Here is a 24430-nt window from a genome sequence, read left to right as displayed (position 1 = left end):
TGTAACATTTTTTATTAAACTGCAAGCAATCACAAGTAGAAGAATGAGCTACCAATTTAAATTCAAAAGGCGCATGTCTCTAAATAGAATATATCTTTAAATATGAAGCATTATATATCTGTTAACATTTTCCTATATATAGAGGGGAGCTATACTGTTCACTGATCATTTAGAAATCAGTTTCCAAATAATGAACTTGTATAACAGATGAAAGATGAAAGCAGACTCAGTACTAGGTATGTTTGCTTTCTTAAGCGATGCAAATAATTGATCAGTACTGTGGAAAACAGATTGCCAATACAGGCAACCAATGTAGGGTTCTGGTGCTTTAAAATTCTTTTTCTAAGATAGGCGGTACATCAGCAGACAGCCCTTTGTAACATCAAAAGCATGTTCAGGAGGGACAACAGAGACCCGAGAAGTGGCCAGCAAGTTTTCTCTCTGTGGTGTTTCTAGATGGGCGCAACATGAATTTGGAACTCTTCAGAGAGAAAAGCAACAAGGAAACATTGGCCGGGAAGCATTTAACTTCACTTTTCTGATCCTAATTACCCTCCAGATGCACCTTTTCCAGGTTATAAAGGGCTTGCGGGACTCTAGCTGGACCTCTTAGCATAACTGATCTTCAGTAGCTGCAAGATACTTGACTTATTTATCTATCCTTCACAGGTACTTTAAAAATAGCTTATATATGCAATATAGGGATTTTTACAATGTACTGGGCATTTTGAAAAAGGTTTGGAAAACTATGATGATATATGCATATAACTGTATCGTCTACACTGCTTGTCCTTCAAGAACAGATGAAATATAAGAGGGCAAAAGTCCAAGAAGTGATTAAGCAAAAATATGCACCAAGGACTTAACGTAAAGAACACTAGTTATCTAGCTGTAATAGTAAAGATAATATAGTTTGCCCAGCTTTCTATAACTTTCATTTATTGAATATATGGGTGAAATCCTAATTAACTGTGTCGTAAGATATGAAATCAAGAAACATAGGTGGTCTTTACACTCCTGATATTCTTTATGTGACAACATGGATGTTCTTTATCTGCGATGATGTGTGCAACAGTGTCTTAAGGTCTCTCTTGGAAGGACACGATAGTTTCATACCAAAGTAGTTTTATGTTCTGGGTTACACTTAATCATGCAGTAAGGAGATCATCATCTGAACGTCCAACAGCATCTGGATTTGAAAGAGGATCCAAGTCTGCAAAGGCACTAAACCAGGCTGACATGTCTTGGCTACTAGTCTTCTCCACAGCTGAAATACAGGTAAAAGAAACCAATTTCATTGTTTGACCTAGACCAGGCATATCCAAAGTTTGTTTTGGGGGTTTCACCCAGCACTTGTGGCAGTTTATCTATTGGGGTCAAATCCTAAAAAAAGCTCAATAACTTATGGGTAAAATCATCGTAGAAAATGGTCGGCCCTCAAGCATGTTCACTTCATCAGATCCGGCCCTCTTTGAAGAAAGTTTGGGCACCCCTGACCTAGACAGAGCTTTTAAGAAATATTTTTTACTGCTCAGACATTCTCTTCCTTCATCTTAATTAATGAGTGGATTGGTGATTTTTACTTTTTTGTACTGTATCCTTTTAAGCCACTTAGAAATAATAGTTGTTAATTTTAAAAACTATTTAATAAACAGACAAGTACAGTGGTACCTCGGGTTACAATACGCTTCAGGTTACAGTCTCCGCTAACCCAGAAATAGTACCTCGGGTTAAGAACTTTGCTTCAGGATGAGAACAGAAATCGTACTCCAGCGCTGCGGCAGCAGCCAGAGGCCCCATTAGCTAAAGTGGTGCTTCAGGTTAAGAACAGTTTCAGGTTAAGAACGGACCTCCGGAACGAATTAACGTAACCAGAGGTACCACTGTATTCCTAACAATCAAGGTCAATGGACAGTAAAACAAGTTGTCTGTTTAGTACTGCAAGCATTACATATAATTCAGTTACTTTTCGTTGGGAATTTTATTTACATAATGAAGCTACTGTGGCTGCCATTTAAAGTGGAAGACCTGAATGGGGTTAGAGGGGCTTTCTTTTTCTACTGGACACTGCCCTGCCCCAACGATGGTTTCACCTCATGCTCAGTGTGTGTGGAGGGGGGGGGCGGGGGGGAATCCGCATTTGTATCTCTCCCTCAAACATGCCTTTACAGTTTCTGTTTAAAGAGCTGATTTCTCACCCAGGGGATTCAGAGTACACCACGGTTGTCAGGATTACCTTCCTTTTCAGAAGCTAAGATAAAGGTAAAGGGACCCCTGACCATTAGGTCCAGTTGTGGCCGACTCTGGGGTTGTGGCACTCATCTCACTTTATTGGCCAAGGGAGCCGGCGTACAGCTTCCGGGTCATGTGGCCAGCATGACTAAGCCGCGCCTGGCAAACCAGAGCAGCGCATGGAAACGCCGTTTACCTTCCCGCCAGAGTACCTATTTATCTACTTGCACTTTGACGTGCTTTTGAACTGCTAGGTGGGCAGGAGCAGGGACCGAGCAACGGGAGCTCACCCCGTCGCAGGGATTCGAACCACCGACCTTCTGATCGGCAAGTCCTAGGCTCTGTGGTTTAACCCACAGTGCCACCCACGTCCCTCTACATTGCACAAAATGAACATGCACACCCCATTTGTGTGAAATATATCACTTACACTTTTGTGGCATCTTTGGTGAGGTTTGTGAAGGTCCTTGCTGCTTCTCAGGCTCTGGTTTGGAGAAAGGGTCTAGAATTTCTGACTGTGCGATCCAACCTCCGGGAGGGGAAAGCAGGAAGATCGTCTTAATTTGACACAGTACCACTTAACACATGCTGCTCCATTCACGACTAAACCCAGATTAATTTCTTAATGCTTACAGCTGTTCAGGTAAGCCCACCTCTACACCCTCAAGAATAACTATGGCAAAAGTTTAGATTTTGGGGTCTAGCAAATATTCTAGGAACAGCAGGTGCATGCCTGCCAAGTGTCACGGTGGCAGGTGGAAGGGGGACATGCTAATATTTTGCATGAGATCGCAGTGGCCATTTTGGGTGATGCACTCTCACCCCGACAGGGGTTTGGTGGGTCATGTGACTCTCCTGGGAGCACATCCCAAAAGATGCATGTCCTGGTTTTTTTACCTGAAAAAGTTGTATGGTATGCAGGTGTCAATTAGGTAGGCAATCTGAGTCAGTAAACTTTTAAAATATATATATGTACATATCTACCACCACCTCTCTTCCCCATAACTTTCTCCATGTGTAATCCCACATCTAAGTGCCTCCCTGATGTTTCTGTTCGGGTGCATTATCATGCTCAATATGTCCAAGATCATACTTTTAATCTTTTCTCCCACGCCCTTATCTGTTCATTGACACTCTTTGTCCATTGACATCACCAGTTGACAGTCACATGGCCTTAGTATTTATCATTAGCTTCACTGTCTTGTTCATTCCCCTCATTCAGTCCATTGCTAAATCATGTTTCTCCTCCATTTATGTTACTAAAAACTGCCTTTCCTAATACTTACTATGAAGGCCAAAATCGAGGAGCTGTGAAGGCAGAAATACAGATGCGTGAGTTAGGGATTTTGCCTCTGTTGCAGGTTCCTGAACAGGGAGATCCATGAAGGGACATTCCTGAATAATATTTCCTCTGCTTGAAGAACTGGGGCTTGATAAATTCTCCAGGAAAGAAAAATCTCTCTCAAAATCTTCTTCCAAAGAATCTGTTGGAAATTCTGAAATAAATGTAAAATAAAAAGATGATGGTAAAGGAATAGCAGCCTATTTCTTCCCCTTGGGCCTACTTATGCCTCAAAAAGTTATTTAGCAATACAGTCATTCTTTGTTCTCAAGTATATCAATATACAATAACATACCACAAATGATCTCTAATTTGCATAGCTCTCCAGTGATTGCACAATGTGATTCTAGAGCTGGACCTGAGAAACTTGACCCATAAGTAAAGTCTTCCTTCCTAGCCAGTAGCAAAGGCTGCACAAGGTCATTTTAAAAATGAAAATCCTGAAACTTGGCTGTTTCAGAAAGAAGTGGGAGATAGATACACACACCTGCTTTTACAACTAGTTGACAGAGTGTTTTGTTAGTTTTGTAAAAGAATCTGGGCACAGAATTAGTTGCTACATGTTGACTGGAGTGAGAAGTGTGGTGGCTGAGATAAATTGAACTTTCTACTTCTTACACAACTTACCACCAAAGGTTGTTACTGCCAAGGCATTGTAGTTAAAGTCTTGCAGAGTGATATAGGGATGGAAAAGTCCTGGTACGTAAGAATTCGAAATATTTGATGGCTTGGTTATCATCTACACGTTTCCCAAATACATTTCTCCAATATTAGTGCCATGAAAACAAACTGACAGGCTAATTGAATAGGTTGTAAAGTGACTCCGGGTGGCGCTGTGGCTTAAACCACAGAGCCTAGGTCGGCGGTTTGAATCCCCGCGATGGGGTGAGCTCCCATTGTTCGGTCCCTGCTCCTGCCAACCTAGCAGTTCGAAAGCATGTCAGAGTGCAAGTAGATAAATAGGTAGCACTCCGGCGGGAAGGTAAACGGCATTTCCGTGCGCTGCTCTGGTTCGCCAGAAGCGGCTTAGTCATGCTGGCCACATGACCCGGAAGCTGTACGCCGGCTCCCTCGGCCAATAAAGCGAGATGAGCGCCACAACCCCAGGGTCAGTCACGACTGGACCTAATGGTCAGGAGTCTCTTTACCTTTACTAAAGTGACTCCCTTATTTCAAACCCCGAGAGAACTTTCAACAACAAGATCAGTTCCTCTAGATCAGTTGCTTAAAAGATGAAAGCTATTTAGCACACCTAGGAAGAAAAGTACAACCTGCAAACTTGCCTCGGCCTGTAGGCAACTTGGGTCTAGTCTGCATGGAGCTAGCTTGTGGCTTACAAGCTTCTCAGATTCAGCGCTGTGCTTGCCAGTCTCGGTCACTGGCAGATGCCGTAGCTGGAAGAGATCTGCTTTTAGGGCATAAGCTGTCTTTGTGTGTGCTATTTGGCTTGCGGCCTCAACAGCTGAGGATGCAGCAAATGCTATGCAACAGCTTTTGGCAAAGCCACTTTGCCTCCTGTGCTTCAGGAAGACGGAAACTAACTGGTAGCAAGGAAAGGGAAATGGGCTGGATAATGCCTGGACAATCCTACATTCATGAAAAGGAGAGGGTGCAGAACCCAAGTAAGGTATAATGACTGTGCCTGAGTTCTCGGCAAAGAAGGCTGGGTGTGGCGAGACAGAGGGAGGATGTTTTGTGAGCCAGCTGCTGTCCAGTGTAAATGAATATTAGAGGTGTTTTTCCCCCTAATCAAGAATGATCTACCACTCCTTTGCCCCTATTCAGGTACTCTCCTATTCATGACTGCTTTATTTTCAATCACCCAGAACCGGATGCTGTTTCACGTCAACACAGCTGATAGTTTCTACTACTTTTGTAAAACATTGTGCTTAAAGGTAGCTATGGCTGCAAGCTTGCAGATACTTAATTGGCTTAGGATTTTATTTATGTTAAGTGATGAATTAATATGTTTAATTCCATAAGGTGAAGATTTAAGGATAGTAATGTTTAAGTTAAATTTCATAAGAATTGGGATTTGGAAAACCATTAAAAGGACATGCAATGAAATTCAACCAAGGGGAAGCGAGGAAGTCACTTAACAAAGTTAATAAGTGTAATTTTCAATAAGGCTATGATTTATGTTTGTTTGTCTTGTGTGTTTGTTTATAATATTGTGAAAACCAATAATTTTTTTTGAAAAAATAATAATTAAGGTAGCTATGGCTGGGCCAAACAAAAAACAGCTCAGTAGTGTTCTAGGCAGCATTCCTACTGCCGCTATAAATTATAGTGTAATAGCAGCAGCTGTAGTACTTTTCTGCTAAGTTCAGGGCAGCTGGGCCACTAAACCTTAAGTGACAGAGGGGGAAATGGAGAGGATTGCAAGTGGTTACTCAGCAACCATAGAGGCATCTACTAATACTTCCTGTTAACTGAGAAACGACAGGGAATGACTGCTTGGTTGTCTAGCAACCGCATGAAAATTACCCGTATTTCCTAGTCCCTTTTCCAACTTAAACTCAGCGAGCCTGAAGCCAGCTGGTAAGTTGCAAGACAGCTGCTAGTGTGATGGGATTCCTCAGGTCAAGAGGAGCAAGAGAGGTTGGTGGATGTTATAAATGTGGAGTTGATAGTGGAGACCAAAAGGCCACACTAATTCATTAAGAGATAGTAAAAAGAAAGAGAGGCTTAAAACCACAGAAGAGAAGACAGTCCACTAATTCACTCCTTTAAAGAATATGCAAAAAAAGAAAAGAAAAAGGAATTGGGGCAGAATTGTAGAGAATGCAACTAAAAAGATCGCAAAAGGTATTAATGAATTCAGCAAATTGTTGTTAAAACAATGGGGCATTAGAGAACATGGTGTCTAGACCTCTGTCCTCCCCCTTTGCTTTTTTGTATACACACCCACTCATCATCATATTTACTATATGAAGCAAGTTGTATAGCCCAGGCACCCAATATCAAAGGAAGAATGCAATCACACTGTCCTTAATGCATCACAATACAGCTATTTTCTGTACACAGAGAATGCCATTGTGAAAGGAAAGTGTTAATATATTAATTTTCTATTATTTTATATAGCTATTATAATGTTTCATACTAACCATCTTGATGTTTTGTTGCAATCAAGCAGCATATATTATTTTGTTAAATAAATGAATAAAATGAAGCATTAATTTCTTTGCAGATTGAGAATTATTACCTTTTTCAGGGATGCATGGATCACCAGATTTGCTCATCTGACAGAGGTTCTCTTTTGTTTCATCTGACCCTGGAATACCAGAAGAAAATACCGTTGGAAATACTTGTATCAAATATAAAAGTATAAATCCCAAGCAGAAATTTCTAAATAATCTATCTGGTTCAACACTGTCCATTATAATACTGCTTATGGTGTTACATCATCTCAGTGAATATACTACTATAGCGGACACAAAAATACCAGTAAAAGCTTCATATTGTGGGATGTAATTAACTAAGTCATACTCGGAGTAGCCTAAGTTAGTCAAGTCCCTGATTTTAATATGTCTAATGAGCATGACTTAATTGGATATAGCTCTTAGTATTTAATAGTTTTGTCCTTGCAAACTTGGGAAACAAATCTTTACATTCACTTTGTCGCTTAGAACATGCCACGCTCCATCCTTATATCTACATATTATACCCACCTTATCCCTATCCCGTTTTTCAATTTTATCACATGTAACTTATACTGCACTCCAATGCATGTCTGTCTAGAAGTAAATCTATTGAGTTTTATAGTACTTATGTCCAGGTAAGTTGGTATGAAGATCATGGCCACTGGGCCCATCACCTCCTGGCAAATAGAAGGGGAAGAAATGGAGGCAGTGAGAGATTTTACTTTCTTGGACTCCATGATCACTGCAGATGGTGACAGCACCCAGGAAATTAAAAGACGCCTACTTCTTGGGAGAAAAGCAATGACAAACCTAGACAGCATCTTAAAAAGCAGAGACATCACCTTGCCAACAAAGGTCCGTATAGTTAAAGCTATGGTTTTCCCAGTAGTGATGTATGGAAGTGAGAGCTGGACCATAAAGAAGGCTGATCACCGAAGAATTGATGCTTTTGAATTATGGTGCTGGAAGAGACTCTTGAGAGTCCCATGGACTGCAAGAAGATCAAACGTATCCATTCTGAAGGAAATCAGCCCTGAGTGCTCACTGGAAGGACAGATCCTGAAGCTGAAACTCCAATACTTTGACCACCTCATGAGAAGAGAAGACTCCCTGGAAAAGACCCTGATGTTGGGAAAGATGGAGGGCACAAGGAGAAGGGGATGACAGAGGACGAGATGGTTGGACAATGTTCTCGAAGCTACCAGCATGAGTTTGACTAAACTGCGGGAGGCAGTGGAAGACAGAAGTGCCTGGCGTGCTCTGGTCCATGGGGTCACGAAGAGTCGGACACGACTAACCAATAACAACAAAGTTGGTATAGGATTGCAGCCTTAGATAAGCCAAAAAGAACATTCTATTTTGTCAAAAGGCATGGGTTTGTATTCAATGTAGCAATAAGCTTTTCCGTTTTTAGCATTTTCTATTTCATATATGTTTTTGTATTTTAATCTGTAAACTGCCTAGAGTACCGGACTGGGGAAAAGGTGGGATATAAATGTAAATTTAATAATAATATAATAGGAGTGCATTTTGCCAGCTTTGGCTTGTGTAAGATTGCCTTCCATAAACACGGTTTTAACCATGTGTTTGTAAGTGACTGTGGAGGCCAATTCTAGATCCACACATCCTTCCACAGTGGGGACATTGGTTTCCGGGCGGGAGTTGATCACAGTGTGGATTTGACAAGCGTGCCTTCCTCTTAGCACGTTTCTCCCTTGTGTCCTGAGTTCGAGTGTCTCCAAAGCCCATGACACCTTTGGTACAGGCTGTTCTCCAGTTGGAATGCTCGCAGGCCAGTGTTTCCCAACTGTTGGTGTTTATACTACATATTTTGAGATTTGCCTTGAGACAGTCTTTAAACCTCTTTTAGCTGACGGGTGGTGTAAGTGTACCTTGCTCAAGGAGTGGACAGTAGTTTCTATTCAATGGAAATCGCTTCTCCCTCCCAGCACTGCTCTTTGAACCTCCGAAAACCAAAGGCTCAAACAGCAGGGTGAGGCTCTTTCAAAGCCCTTTGTTAAACATCCCTGCTCTCCTCTTCAAATCTCTGGTTTTTGGAGGTTTAAGCAGCAGCACAGGGAGCTTACAAAGGGCTATGGTGTCAGGTGACTGACAGGTGTGCAATTTCACTCACCTGCAAACTTTTGCCCATAAGGGCCATTAAGATCTGGCCCACTGGTCAGAAAAGGCTCCCTACCACCTCTAAATGTAGCCCTGGACCAGGGTATCTGAGAAGCTGCCTTTCCCGCTACGCACATCCTTATCACTTAGATTTGTGGATGACGATTTGGTGATGGTGCTGCATGATCCTGCAGTAAACCGTACTGTGACTCAAGTACATGCTTTTATCTATGATAGCCTAGTTCTTTTGACTTCTTAGACTAGCTTATTTCTTGAAATATACTCGGAGTCGAGAGTGGATTTCATGCTCTTTATTCAGCTCATAGTAGTGAGGAGGAAATGGAAGTCCCCCCAAAATATCTGCTTTATATACATTATTTACACAATGGGCCCCACGTGATTGGCTAATTCCGGGATTCTCCTGTAGGCCAATCAGGTTGTGGATTCACTTCCACCTGGAGCTGGATTGGGTGGCTCCTGCGGACCAATCAGACTGCTGCATTGTTCTAGGACCAATCAGACTGCTGCATTGTTCCTGGACCAATCAGACTGCTGCATTTTCGACCCTATTGTTCTAGGACCAATCAGACTGCTGCATTTTGGATCCTATTCAACTCAGTACATAACATTTCTGGAGCTTTTTTATTATTGTTGGCTTCATATTTTTAATTTTGCTTTATTATTAGTACAGTGGTACCTCGGGTTACATACGCTTCAGGTTACAGACTCCGCTAACCCAGAAATAGTGCTTCAGGTTAAGAACTTTGCTTCAGGATGAGAACAGAAATCGTGCTCCGGCGGCTAAAGTGGCGCTTCAGGTTAAGAACAGTTTCAGGTTAAGAACAGACCTCTGGAACGAATTAAGTACTTAACCCGAGGTACCACTGTATTATGCTCTACTTTTGTACACCTCTTGAATATTCTATAAATGAATTTGGAAATAAATGAATATTACAGTAGGTTGACTTATTCTGATTTAGATCATTGGTCCATCAAGCTTACTTAATGTCTGCACTGACTAGCAGTGAGACTCCAGGCTTAAGCCAGGACTCTTTCTCAGCCCTTCCTGGAGATGCCCGGAATTAAATCTGGAACCTTTTGCATGCAAGGGGGAGAATAATGGAGTGGTGAATCCAAAATGCTCCCCCCCCTAATATTCATCATCATCTGGGGGCCCTGAAACACCACAAAGCCTTTGTTACTGGTTCCAGAGATAATCTAACCAAATATTTGGCGTCTTACCTGAGTCTGACAGAATTTCAGAGGCATCTTCATCCAGTAAAATCAGCCTTGAGTAAAAATAAATAAAAGTCAGTCATATCAAGCTTTATGGCACTAGAAGCATTTATTTGTGGTAATATTAGTAAAAAATAGGAATGCCTCTTAACAGTGCAAGCCTATATACATATACCTTCTCTAAAGTAAATCCCATTAAGTTCAAAAGAGCATATCACCAGGTAAGGTTTCTTAGGATTCCAACTTTTATTTCTGAATTCATATGGTCAAGATCCAAGGAATAATATCTGCACAGAATAGTTAATCTATTTCCCTTAAGCAGTGCTTTTTTCCCCCTAGAAAAAGAAGTGCCGGAACTCACCACAAAAGCCACCCTTGTTCTCTTGTAATGGCAGTGGTGCCTGCGAGTTCTGGCTGGAAAATGCCCTGCCCTTAAGTATTATGTTAGTCTTAGATATTGTTTATTTTAAAAGCTGGAAACCCACAGCCCGGGTTGTAAAACCAGTGGGTGTTGTTTGTCTCTAAATGGGATATGGGGGGGTGGGGAGGGCGTAGGTTGGTAGCTTCCCATTGCCACAACAAGGTATTCATGCTCTCTGGATTCACCTAGTTGATCACATCTAACAGCCCTTGTAAAAGATACAGCGCAGACACCCAACATGTGCATCAAATATTTAGAGCAGGGATCAGCAACCTAAGGCCCATGGGCCGGAAACGGCCCGCTGAGGTCTTGTCTTTTGACCGGCCCCCGAACTGAGTTGCCTGCTCGCCAGTTTAGCGCAGCATGGGGACTCGCTTCCACAGTGCTGGAAATTGTATCTGCGCAGATGCAGACCCCCAAAATCATATCTGCACACGCCAAAATTTGCAGGCACACGTGCAATCCGGCCCAAGCAAGATAAACCTTGCTGACCACTGATTTAGAGAGTAACAGCAGCTGTGTGTACCTGCTTGATCCAGCACATAGAGAGGATCTCTGTTCCTCAGCACCCCCCCATGCACTAGTGTATCCAACTGGCCTGGCAGCACATGAATTCCCATCCTACACAGAGCATCAAGCAGTCCAAGTGCTTATGAGCAGACTCTTCTGTTCATTTCAATTTATTTATTTAGCATCTTTATAGCCCATCTTTCGCTTCTAGGCACTGACCATGCTCAGAGCTGCTTAAAGGTAAAGGTAACCCTGACCGTTAGGTCCAGTCGTGACTGACCCTGGGGTTGCGGCGTTCATCTCGCTTTACTGGCCTAGGGAGCCAGCGTACAGCTTCCGAGTCGTGTGGCCAGCATGACTAAGCCACTTCTGGCAAACCAGAGCAGCGCACGGAAACGCCGTTTACCTTCCCGCCGGAGCGGTACCTATTTATCTACTTGCACTTTGACGTGCTTTCGAACTGCTAGGTGGGCAGGAGCAGGGACCGAGCAACGGGAGCTTAGCTTCTGCAAAATGGTCCTCAGACCATGTCCTGGAATCAGTTGTTAAAGTGGAATAGAGGAGAGACACTGGCAGGTCCCCGCTCGAGATGAATGACACTGAGAACCAGCTAAGGAAATCTTTATTCTCTTGCAAGAGCCTGGAGAATGAAGGAAGGGAATGAGTATGCCAGCCTCCTCCAGAGACACTCAGCAACCAGGATGGTAACAATTATGATGTCAAGAATTACAAGTTGCTCTGACCCCTTTGACTTGGTCAGCCTCTTTCTCCCCACCACCATGTGGCCTCCAGCAAATGAAGTAAGCCTTGCTCCCTTCCTTAGCCTTACCTGGCATGCAAAAAGCTGGACCATGTGCTCAGTTTTGGCTATTTAGTTCTCTGAAATGTTAAACCATTAAAACTTACTTATCAAGCATTTCAGGGGTAGTGTCTCCTTCTGCATTCTCCTCCTCTTCCTCGGTAGATTGGTTAACAAGCTTCTGCAATTGCTCATAAAATTGTTATTTAAAATAAAATTGTCTATAGTTTGATCCCCTCCAACAAGACTTGTATTAGGCTAAGACTGGTTGTGTAAGAGTATTAGCTTTCCTATATATATAATTGTCAGGCCACCATAGTAAAAAACAGAAAACCTTAATGTAATTTGTTTTCAATAAGTACTGTGCATGCTGAAAGCTTGCTGTTGATATTAGAACATTGCTAAGCTAGTAACCCAGCTGATGGGTTATGTTCTAGGGAGAAAGAATAAATACTATGCTTCATAATTAGGTTTATTTTGAATTATGGTGCTGGAGGAGACTCCTGAGAGTCCCATGGACTGCAAGAAGATCAAACCTCTCCATTCTGAAGGAAATCAGCCCTGAGTGCTCACTGGAAGGACAGATCGTGAAGCTGAGGCTCCAATACTTTGGCCACCTCATGAGAAGAGAAGACTCCCTGGAAAAGACCCTGATGTTGGGAAAGATGGAGGGCACAAGGAGAAGGGGATGACAGAGGACAAGATGGTTGGACAGTGTTCTCCAAGCTACCAGCATGAGTTTGACCAAACTGCGGGAGGCAGTGGAAGACAGGAGTGCCTGGCGTGCTCTGGTCCATGGGGTCACGAAGAGTCAGACACAACTAAACGACTAAACAACAACAACCTATTGACTTATATTGGACCCCTTCCTTATCACAATTACACTGGGGCTGGACGATGCCACCAGTATGCCAGTGAAATGTCACTGTATCAATATGTGCTCTGCACCACAGGACAAAGAGGGAGAAGCATGTAAAAACACAGCAAAAACGAGCCGTGCCTCCAACATCCTTGACAACAGCATCACTGCCCCCCAGTCACACGACATGAGAGAGGCACTGCTCTTATGCTGGCCACAAATGGAGCAGTAAATCCACACTGGCTAATCTGAGGGTATGGCAGGGCAATGCGATGCCACCTCAATGTGCACAACACACAAGCACGCAATACCACAACACCCACCATCACACGAGTCAAGGATACAGATCTCTAGATGCCCCAGGCACCCCTGCAGGCTAGGACCCCAGCCCCAGGACCTAATTGGAATCCTCCTGAGAAGACATGGGACCATGCCACAACCATCCATCTGCTAAGCTGGTGCTGCATCTTACCAGGCCTACCTACCCTTATCGCACAACCCTGTTCATATTCCCACCTGTTACGTACTGAAGTTCTCGCCCTGGGCCAGCAGGGGGATACTGTAGATAGTTATGCAAATAAGGGATCAAAAGTGACATTCAGTGATTGGATAGTTTTAGAAAATTGTTACAGTTACATTGTACTGGAACTCTATATAAGCAGGCTGACTGAACCCTTCAGTTCAGTTCTGTCCTGGCCTGTGAATAAACAAGAGCTGTTTGAAGAATCGCTGTGTCGTCTGATATGTTCACCCACAACTTAACACCACCATCCTTGTGCACCTGTCTTGACAGCGGCTTTTATGTACCCCACTGGCTCCTACAATAATAATAATAATAATAATAATAATAATAATAATAATAATAATAATAATTTATTATTTATACCCTGCCCCTCTAGCTGGGCGGCTTCCAACAAAACACTAAAATACAATAACCTATTAAACATTAAAAGCTTCCCTAAAAAGGGCTGCCTTCAGATGTCTTCTAAAAGTTTGGTAGTTATTTTTCTCTTTGACATCTGGTGGGAGGGCGTTCCACAGGGCGGGCACCACTACCGAGAAGGCCCTCTGCCTGGTTCCCTGTAACTTGGCTTCTCGCAGTGAGGGAACTGCCAGAAGGCCCTTGGCGCTGGACCTCAGTGTCCGGGCAGAATGGTGGAGGTGGAGACGCTCCACCAGGTATACTGGACCGATTGCTAAGGTATACCAGGTGCTAAGGCCCCACAGTTGGTGTAAAATAAAGGGCTGTACCCTTAAGCATGCATTAACAATCATGGAAAGGCAAGCAGACTCTACGAGCCACATATTGATAGAATTGCCAAGCCTTGTTTCCTTTTCACATTATTACTATGGTCACAGTTAAGGCTTCATTTTTCCTTTTCCTTTCGAGACAGTCATGCATCTTAAAAGGCTTTTTGGGACATCTCTTGCCATGGAGGTTCTGTTGTACCAGCAGGGACCTAATCAGTACAAATATCCCTCTCTAAACTGGAATAGGCCTTCCTAAATGTAACAACTAAAAGGACATTAAAATAATAGAGGAGAATATCCTGGCAGTCATGACGTCCCCATGCAAGACAAACCACTACTTTCTCCCAGTAAGCCCAATCCTATCTCATATGCAAGTTTTTTTGGAATTACACCTAAGGCTCAAACCACGTATTTCAGATAAAGAAAAGTCATAACTTGTGGATGGGGAAATGAATTACATGTCATTACATGTCTTAAGTTTTTTCACACCTCTGCCCCACAAGCAGCATGAGACAGGGAGATATTAATATGATGCTATCACATTACACGTTTTTTCAACTACACTTTGCTAGGAAGACACAGCTTGGCAGTGGCTTTCTATCTTTCCAAAATGAGTAATTTGGGCCTAAGTATACACTTGAAAATACACTTGGAGCGCAGAATATGCTGTGCTGACTGACCTAAATACTAAACAGTATATTTTTAAATACAGTAGGACCTCGGTTTTCGAGCATCTCAAAGCCAAATGTTTTGGAAGTCAAATGGCGAAAACCCGGAACTAATTGCTTCCGTTTTCGAACGTGCCTCGGAAGTCGAACGGCTTCCGTGGAGAGTTTTTCAATTTTCTCAGTGGAAATTGCCGACAGACCTTTGCGCATCTGTTGTCGAACGTTTCGGAAGTTGAATGATCTACCGAAACATATTATGTTCGACAACCGAGGTTCCGCTATAAAACGGATACAAGCAAGGAAACACAATCCCAAACTAGCTAGCAAAATGCAGTACGCTTACTTTCTAGACCTGGCATGTTTTTTTTTAATTGACCAACTAAGTGAAAAATATCTTTACCTCACATGCATTCTGATGATACGAGTGGAGATGTGCAAAGCCTTCATTAATTTCATTCATCTTTTGAACAGTCTTTTCACAGAAATGCAAAAAGGTCATCTAAAGAAAGCAAAGTAAGATACATTTACAGTATACGTATGTACATGTGTGTGTGTGTGATATTATCTTTTTAAAAAATCAGTTTGCGCACAAAATTGAAATAGCAAAGAATATACAGTAAATAATGAATAGATGTCATTCTTTTTCTATATGATTGCATTGAAATGGACAGGCTACACTTAAAATATCATCAGGAAACACTTGCCCTCCAGAGCTGTTATTTAGGAACACATTTTAGTCAATTGTGGTTGCGCAGCTAGCTTGGAAAAAAGGTGAAATAGCACAGAGAGCAAGGATGGAGTTGTCTTTTTCTGGAGGAAAAAACAGACATTTTTTTCTGAGTGTTCTACAGGAGCTTTAAAAAACCTGATCTAATTCTAAGGTGAACAGGGAAAGCTTGCCTTTAACTACTCAAGGGCCCCATCTGCACTGTACATGTAGGACACTATCCTACCACTTTAAACATTCATGGCTTCCCTCAAAGAACTCTGGGAACTGTAGTTATGTTAAGGCTGCGGAGAGTGGTGAGGAGATTCCTATTCCCCTCATATAGCTGCTATCCTCTGACTTGCTTCGAAAGAGGGACTAACTGTTAAACCAGTCTCAGCACCCTGAACATCAGGGTGGCATGACGTTGCTTTTAAATGTGTAAGGTAAAGGTAAAGGACCCCTGGACAGTTAAGTCCAGTCAAAGGCTGGTTTGAGGTTGCGGCGCTCATCTCACTTTCAGGCCGAGGGAGCCAGCGTTTGTCAACAGACAGATTTCCAGCATGACTAAACCGCTTCTGGCGCAACTGTACACCGTGACAGAAACCAGAGCACACGGAAACGCTGTTTACCTTCCTACCACAGTGGTACCTATTTATCTACTTGCACTGGCATGCTTTTGAACTGCTAGGTTGTCAGGAGCTTGGACAGAGCAACAGGAGCTCACCCCCTTGCAGGGATTTGAACCACCAACCTTCTGAGTGGCAAACCTAGGAGGCTCGGTGGTCTAGACCACAGCGCCACCTGCATCCCATCCACAGATGGGACCTAGGTCATGTGGAAGTACCCTAATATATTGTTTATACTTCCATCAGTCAGCTGTTCTTAAGCATCCTACGCCTACTAGATCATTATGAACACAGGAAGAGCCTACATTAAGCTAAGCATGTTCAGCTTCAAAGGTCGTTCATCAATGGCAGAGAAATTCTCATGCCGTCTAAAATGGGAGCGAATACCTGGTAGACAGCAAGACAGTGCGACAGCATATTACAGCGGCTGGCTCCAAGCAGATCCACCTTCTGACAAACATCCATCTTCAGCTTATCAAACTGTGCTTTGGTATTTCTTACCTGCATCTGCACCTAGAACAATAAAAGAGGAAACTGAAATGACGTTTGAAAGCAAACAAATAAGCACAACACTCATTTAGGTGCATGCTCTAAAATTCACTATTTATACTTAGCAGCCCAATCATAAGAGCTTAAGCACAGCAGCCTGTAAGATCAGGCTTGGCACATACTGTATGGGGGAACAGTTAACCTTGTATTAGTGCTATGACAACTCCCATTAGCTTCTTTGTATGTTGTATACTGATCTGTGTGTACTCTACATATTCCTCTCACGCTGAAGCACTGACTGGACATCTCCTTGCCAATTCAAACAAACATAAGCAAAAGAATAAATTACTTCTGCAGTGATTATTTAGGAGGATGTGTCTTCCTATTCCTGCAATATTTACACAAACTCACACCCCAGGAGTTATTACTCTTAATTAAGGACAAGTCTTTGTTTCTTTCTCTTTAACTCCTTCTTGAAATCTCCAAAAGTCCATTTTATCCTGCAGAACCAGGGGGATTTAATGTACAAATAAATATGGGATTCCCACTTCTTGGCGTGACGGAGCGTGGAAAGATTTCAGAAGAGAGCGCATGTGCTTGAAACTCATCACCAATCCTTCCGCAGATGCAATCCCTGGAGGAAACAGGGCCTACAACAGTCTACCCCAACCTTTTGGATCACAGTTCCCATTAGCAGAGGCACTGGCTTGCAAGGATGATGGGGGAGGGGCAATTGTTATGTACTGAAGTTCTCACCCTGGACCAGCAGGGGGATACTGTAGATAGTTATGCAAATAAGGGATCGAAAGTGACGTTCAGTGATTGGATAGTTTTAGAAAATTGTTACAGTAACGTTGTACTGGAGCTCTATATAAGCAGGCTGACTGAACCCTTCAGTTCAGTTCTGTTCTGGCCTGTGAATAAACAAGAGCTGTTTGAAGAATCGCTGTGTCATCTGATATGTTCACCCACAACTTAACAGCAATGTTGCACACATGACATCAGGATGCATGGCCAATGGTCAGGGATAAAGGGAGTTGTAGTCCAAAACATCTGAAGGGCAACAGGAGATCTTAGCTTTGGGAATATCTACTTTTCTGAATGTTTCCATTTGTTTGCAAGTGTCTGGGTCCAGTTCTTGCGAAACATCCTTCATCCACAGCAAAGCCCCTCTATACTCTGTGCGCGCCTGCTCCATTCGATTGATTGTAAGCAAAGTATCTGACACGGCCCTCCGACTAAAGGTTGCAAGTTCTTGTCCAAGGCGAGACAAAGCCGTGCAAAGAGCTAGCCTGAAGTGAGGGGGAAAGTGAACTGGATTAGTTATCACACCAAAACACCAGTGGTACATGGCAGAGGATATAGAAGATAATGAGCAGTTCCAATCATCAATATTTGTATTGGAGAAAGGTTTAATTCATGTAACTATTTTAACGTCCTTGTTAATGTATGTTAATGTATGATGTAAGTACAACAACCATGAGTGATACTAAAACCCTACTTCTAAGTAAAATAATACTAGTCATGTTGTAAATAGTTGTGTCTGCCCTTACCTCATAAGAAAGTACAGTAATGTGTTTTTATACTGAAAAAAGGTTTTTTAAAACTGCAGCCTGATTTCAATGGGAGGTTCATGTGAAGTTGAGCTTGCATAGCAATAAAGAGCACCAGACTATTAATATCTTAAACGCTATCCAACTGAGATGTACATCACATTTACTTCAAAAATACCATTAAAAAATTGGAATTTTATCCATTAATCCTAAACACTATTTCGTGGATATCTTCATAATGAGTCAAGTCACGTAATTTTGCAGCAAAGTTTATTTTTGCAAATAATAACCTGAGCATATATGAATGCAATTAGAATTCTGCATGGGCACTTCTAGTCAAAATGGTCTTTGCAGAAGCTTCTTATGCAGACATTTTCAAAAACTGGTCTTACCTATCATGCCCAGTTAGATACAGCCAAGATCATACCTCCCCCTTCTCCTAGTGAATTTCTATCTTGCCTGCAGATTCCAGAGAAGGCTTCACACATACAGTGATACACGCAAAGGCCCTCTCACTACAGACATTTGTGCTACATTTGCAGATATCAAGGGAAGAATGTGCAACATCAGGCATAAGGCTACTCGGTGCAATGTGCTCCTTGTTCTCATGTAGTTCAACATGGGAGCAAAGAACACCTAAAAGGAGCTAGCAGAGAGAAATTAATACTTGTGGATTCATTGGTTTTTGAAGAAGTGTTCTTACTCTTGTCTCAATTCAAGTTATTTGCACTCTGGAACATCAAAAAAGGATCTGACACTCATTCAGCGTATTAAGTAAAAGGTAAAGGTAAAGGAGAGGGACGCGGGTGGTGCTGTGGGTTAAACCACAGAGCCTAGGATTTGCCGATCAGAAGGCCGGCGGTTCAAATCCCTGCGACGGGGTGAGCTGTACGCCGGCTCCCTCGGCCAATAAAGCGAGATGAGCGCGCAACCCCAGAGTTGGTCACGACTGGACCTAATGGTCAGGGGTCCCTTTACCTTTACTTAAAGGTAAAGGATCCCTGGACAGTTAAGTCTAGCCAAAGGTGACACTATGGGGTGCGACAATCATCTCACTTTCAGGCCGAGGGAGCCGGAGTTTGTCCACAGACAGCTTTCTGGGTCAGATAGCCAGCATGACTAAACTGCTTCTGGTGCAACGGAACACTGTGATGGAAATCAGAGCGCATGGAAATGCCGTTTACCTTCCCGCCACAGCGGTACCTATTTATCTACTTGCACTGGTGTGCTTTCGAACTGCTAGGTTGGCAGGAGCTGGGATGGAGCAACGGGAGCTCACCCCGTCGCAGGGATTCAAACTGCCAACCTTCTGATCAGCAAGCCCAAGAGGCTCGGTGGTTTAGACCACAGCACCACCCGCGTCCCTTAGTCAACATATTATTTTTATACAACACACAAACCTTTGTTGGGAAGAAGAACAGAGGGCCTGGCCAGTGGCATCAGTCATCTTGTCAATTTGAGCTTCACCCTGATCTGCTTGCAACTTTAAAAAAAGCCCTAGTTCGTTTTCCTGCTCAGATAGATCTACAAAAGGGAGATACATAATAAATCAGTTCACACATATTCACACAAATTAAAAGCAAGGTCAGGAAAGGAGAAGCATTCTTCTTAGTGACATTGTTAGATCATAAACGATGTGAGGTTCTCTCTGTTGCAGGATACGCATGCTCATGAGAGTTAAACCCACCACTGAACCCAATGTGTTTTGACTATGCGATTTTTGCTTTAGGCATAGGCTTACTGTAGTTTTTCATAGCTGCACTGTTCTGACAACAAGGATATAATAAATTAACTACTGAAAGTAGAGATGGGCGAGCAGCCCTGTGGTCACATCGAAAAGGAACTGGGTCCTTTGACATTACATTCCATGAGGGGATGTTTCAAGCATTCAAAAGTACATTCAATGGGCCTGATTCACTCTGCTGCCTGCCACCATCTTCACAGCTGTTTAATATCAATCTCACAACCTGAAAGTGCAGGAATTATTAACTAACTTATCTGAAGAAGTGTGCATGCACACGAAAGCTCATACCAAGAACTAACTTAGTTGGTCTTTAAGGTGCTACTGGAAGGAATTTTTTTATTTTAACTAACTTATGGTACAACTCTTGTTGTAAAGTGCTATGAATAATATATGGCAAAAACTGAAAGCCTGAAAACATTCATCTCACTCAGTATAGAATATATATCTTATTTCACTGTAACATGGATTAAGGAATCTGGCATCAAGAAAAAGCATTATTATAAAGCAACAAACAGGTAGATTTTTGTTCATTTTACCATTAAGTCTCTGCTGGTATTTTTCAATTGTCTTCAGAAGATCTGTACAGGTCACCTGAATGCTGTGAAAAACCTTAAAAATAAAAAGTCTGTCAGCAAATTAATTTGGCCAGAAAAACAAATGTGAACATTGAAATAACCGTTGATTTAACTAGCAAACCTCCCAAATACAAGCTGAATCAATAACCATTTGATAAATTCAGCTAACTTTTACTCAGCGTAAACCTATTGGAAGTAATAGCCCTGACTTAATTGTATGGTTCTACTCTGAGTAAAAGTTGTATGCCACCCATGGTATTATTAAAGAACTGTACTTATAAATGAATCTCTCTCCGATATATGTATGTAAATAATTACCTCTATTTTGGCATCTAATTCTGCGTCAGATGCTACCACATGTTCATCTTCTTTCTTTCCTGTAACCTTTATTAAAACTTGTTTTGTTTTCCAGTATTTTTTCTGCATCCTGCTGACTACTGACTGGTCTTCCAGGTGACCTTGCTTGAAGGTGTCCATGGAGTCACTAAACCCAAAAGTAAATAGATGTCCACAAGTCCAATAAAGAAGTATCTAAGAAGATAAAATTGGGGATACGCTGTACCACTTCAGTGCATTTCTCAAGCTTAAAATATAGGAAGTGTAAACTTCCTTTCTTGGAACTGGTTGAAAGGAAATGCTGTACATAGTTTGCAAGCAACAGTCTAAGTTTGCACTGGGATGTGATGCTTAGCAACTTGATATTTATGCTTGGTTAACTAGATCAGTTTTCCGTATCAGATTAAATGCCATTGTTTACTACAGTACTCCCTGAAATTTAAATTATTGAACAGCTATTTCAGATTGAGATCCCTATGAATTTTTAAGACTCTTTTTTCTTTTTGGAAAAGTGACAGCAAAAGTCCTTTTCAGAATCAGAAGAATATTTATTTGCATCAGCCAGTAGCCATAGCAATAAAATAAAATACTATGTACTGAAGATAGAGCTAAAAACGTAACTATACAAAATACATTTTAGAGGTTTACATCAATAATCAAATAATAGAGCTTATTCTAATTGCCCCCACTAAAAACCTTACAGTTTTTGCTGTAACCTGATCATCTTGATCTGCTAAAAGGAAGGCCACAGTAGCAATGGTTGAGCGACCCAACATGGAGAATAATAGAGGGGTAATAACCTCACTCCTCAAATCCTTATAAAGAGTGCAAGCCAGAGGCACATGAGCCACTGACTCAATACTGCCATCTCCACAGGGACACAACTGTTTTTCCAGAGAATTTTTAAAAAATCAACCCTCAAATACAGCCGAAGGCAGTATATTCAATCTTGCGAAAGTGAAAGCGTGTCTGTATTTTGGAATTGTCAAATTTTGCAAGCAGGGTGCTGGAGTGTCAAAATGACTAGGTGGAAAATAATCATACCATGGACAAAATTTCCTTATCATGGCCAGTTTATTCTGTCGCTCGATATTGTATAGGCGCTGTCTAATTAAATTATTTAAATTATTAAATATTATTTAATTAAATTATTTTCTTTACTGAAACCCAGTGTTAATAACTGTTGCGGTGATAAACCAGAAAAGTAAAGCTTTTTGGTTGACAGTTTTAGTCCAAGTGCTTTCAGGACAATCTTGCGATACTAAGGGTAGTAGACCGGTGTGGTTTAAATAGCAACAGTCTCTTTTCCTATGTTCCGTCATTTCAAATGACGCATGCCCAGTTGTAGAGAATTGAAAGCCTATGTCAGGGGTAGGCAACCAAAGCCCATGGGTCACAAGTGGCCCATAGGGGTCATTTAACCGGACCATGAGCCACCCCCAAGCTGAGCTGCCTGCCCAGCGAGTTTGCACACACTGCGCTGAACCGGCACAGCGCGGGGACTCGCTTCCGCAGCACGGATATCGCATCTGCGCATACGCAGGCACTGGAAATCGCAGGCACAATCTGGCCCACGAAGGGATCTCCGCTGGAGTGAACCAGCCCAGGCGAGGTAAACCTTGCTGACCCCTGTAGTCCAACCCTCTGCCATTGGGAGAAGACCAGCAGTGCTTCCTATTTGCCAAGAGGCTGTTGAAGCGGTGGTATTGGCAGGGCGGGGTGAGGGAGAGGCTGCCAAAAAAGAGGCGGATCTGGTCTCCAAAGGATCGTGCCCCAATTGTTGCTACCACCACAGTGACCGCTTTCACAAGTAGCTTAAGGCCATTGACTGATACCTTCAGGCCCTAAACATTTCCTTTTAAGTTTCAGCAAGTGGGACGCGGGTGGTGCTGTGGGTTAAACCACAGAGCCTAGGACTTGCCGATCAGAAGGTTGGTGGTTCGAATCCCCGCGACGGGGCGAGCTCCCGTTGCTTCGTCCCTGCTCCTGCCAACCTAGCAGTTCGAAAGCACGTCAAAGTGCAAGTAGATAAATAGGTACTGCTCCGGCGGGAAGGCAAGCGGCGTTTCCATGTGCTGCTCTGGTTCACCATGCTGGCCACATGACCCAGAAGCTGTACGCCGGCTCCCTCGGCCAGTAAAGTAAGATGAGCGCCGCAACCCCAGAGTCGGTCATGACGACCTAATGGTCAGGGGTCCCTTTACCTTTACCTTTAAGTCACCTGAAGACAGCCCTTGGTCAGCTTTCAGGGCTTGAAAGGAGACTTACTTACATCCTTCAACACGAGGTTAAAAAGTCTATATGCAAGCAGCTGTGCGAGGCTGGTAAAACTTTGTATTTAAGAACTCTCCTGGTTGCTATAGGCAACTAGGAGTTCTATATAGGCAAGTGAGGAGCCTGGCTGAGGAGCGAAGGATCACTTGCCCCTTCCTCCTTGGCCAGCAAGGTGACGCAGGAGACTTGTGGTGGACGGGTGCATATGATAAATGACAACTTTTAAAATGGCCTGCTAAAGGAGACACTAGTAGCCTGGTTTTTTTCCATGCTGGCCGCAGAGAAGGGCTTCCTAATCTCCAGGACCACTATGGAAACACCAGCTACTCTCTCTCTTAATTGTGACCCAGGTAGCGCTGTGGGTTAAACCACAGAGCCTAGGACTTGCTGATCAGAAGGTTGGCGGTTCGAATCCCCGCCACGGGGTGAGCTCCCGTTGCTCAGTCCCTGCTCCTGCCAACCTAGCAGTTCAAAAGTCAAAGTGCAAGTAGATAAATAGGTACCGCTCCAACGGAAAGGTAAACGGCATTTCCGTGCGCTGCTCTGGTTCGCCAGAAGCGGCTTAGTCCTGCTGGCCACATGACCCGGAAGCTGTCATCGGCCAATAAAGCGAGATGAGCGCCGCAACCCCAGAGTCGGCCATGACTGGACCTAATGGTCAGGGGTCCCTTTACCTTTACCTAACTTCTGTGGGCTTATTTACAAGGCTGTTCAGGAGGCAGAGGAGTCCAAACGGCAAAAGTGCCAAATGATTTTATTAGGACCAACTCAACTTTAGCTCTTTCTGTAATTGTTCATGGTGCACACTGATGTTTTTGTTTCAACGGGTGGTGTGCCGCCAGCAGTGGCGTAGCGTGGGTTCTCAGCACCCGGGGCAAGGCGAGTAATTTGCGCCCCCTAACCCGTGGATTTTAGCACTCGAGTCTCTTCCGTGCCCCCCCCCGATGTTGCGCCAGGTGCACCCCCCACGCTACGCCACTGCTCCCACCACAAGTCTTCAGGACAGCCTTCCGAAGCCTGGCGGCAGGAGGAGGTCTCCCCGCCCCACCGCCAGGCTTCGGAGGAGCCTTCCGAAAGGCTGGCAGTGGGGCGGAGAGACCTCCTCCCGCTGCCAGGCTTCGGAGCAGCCTTCCGAAGCCTGGCAGTGGGGCGGAGAGACCTCCTCCCGCTGCCAGGCTTCGGAGCAGCCTTCCGAAGCCTGGCGGTGGGGCGGAGAGCCCTCCTCCCGCCGCCAGCCTTCGGAGCAGCCTTCCGAAGCCTGGCGGTGGGAGGAGGTCTCTCCGCCCCACCGCCAGCCTTCGGAGCAGCCTTCCGAAGCCTGGCGGCGGGAGGAGGTCTCCCCGCACCACCGCCAGGCTTCGGAGCAGCCTTCCGAAGGCTGGCGGTGGGGCGGAGAGACCTCCTCCCGCCTCCAGGCTTCGGAGCAGCCTTCCGAAGGCTGGCAGTGGGGCGGAGAGACCTCCTCCTGCTGCCAGGCTTCGGAGCAGCCTTCCGAAGCCTGGCGGTGGGGCGGAGAGCCCTCCTCCCGCCGCCAGCCTTCGG

The 24430-nt window shown here is 43.7% G+C and overlaps 1 protein-coding gene across 7 annotated transcripts; it reads right to left on the bottom strand.

Annotated features, from left to right (window-relative positions):
• Positions 1 to 1005: 1005 nt before the first annotated feature.
• Positions 1006 to 23167, bottom strand: ICA1L (islet cell autoantigen 1 like). 7 transcript variants are annotated; one of them, XM_082242373.1, is made up of 13 exons: positions 22825 to 23167; positions 20597 to 20762; positions 20240 to 20312; positions 19360 to 19483; positions 17500 to 17698; positions 16305 to 16430; positions 14983 to 15081; positions 11912 to 11994; positions 10081 to 10127; positions 6780 to 6848; positions 3519 to 3728; positions 2663 to 2761; positions 1006 to 1267 (listed from the first exon to the last, which is right to left on the bottom strand). In XM_082242373.1, the coding sequence occupies exons 2-13, from the start codon at positions 20753 to 20755 to the stop codon at positions 1149 to 1151; spliced, it is 1407 nt and encodes a 468-aa protein (XP_082098499.1). In that variant the 5' UTR covers positions 20756 to 20762; positions 22825 to 23167; the 3' UTR covers positions 1006 to 1148. The 7 variants fall into 7 exon arrangements, with proteins under 7 accessions (XP_082098499.1, XP_082098500.1, XP_082098497.1 ...); XM_082242374.1 differs by having other exon boundaries at positions 22887 to 23167; XM_082242371.1 differs by having other exon boundaries at positions 20597 to 20809; positions 22825 to 23166.
• Between the last annotated feature and the right edge of the window lie 1263 nt (positions 23168 to 24430).

The sequence above is a fragment of the Podarcis vaucheri genome, assembly GCF_965113315.1.
Source record: "Podarcis vaucheri genome assembly, contig: SUPER_1_unloc_1, whole genome shotgun sequence".
NCBI classification, from domain to species: Eukaryota; Metazoa; Chordata; class Lepidosauria; order Squamata; family Lacertidae; genus Podarcis; species Podarcis vaucheri.
The sequence above is the reverse complement of the archived record's forward strand: the minus strand, read 5'-3'. Positions and strand labels throughout refer to the sequence as shown.

Bases quoted from the DNA above. Each gene is read 5' to 3' on its own strand.
- ICA1L (XM_082242370.1), bottom strand. From the start codon at position 21,681: ATGATAAGGAAATTTTGTCCATG. The intron at 11,995-14,982 runs GTAAAGATATTT...CAATTTTATGAG, and splicing joins ATCATCAGAATGCATGTGAG to CAATTGCAGAAGCTTGTTAA. The intron at 2,762-3,518 runs GTAAGTATTAGG...CCCCTCCCGGAG, and splicing joins CCTCGATTTTGGCCTTCATA to GTTGGATCGCACAGTCAGAA.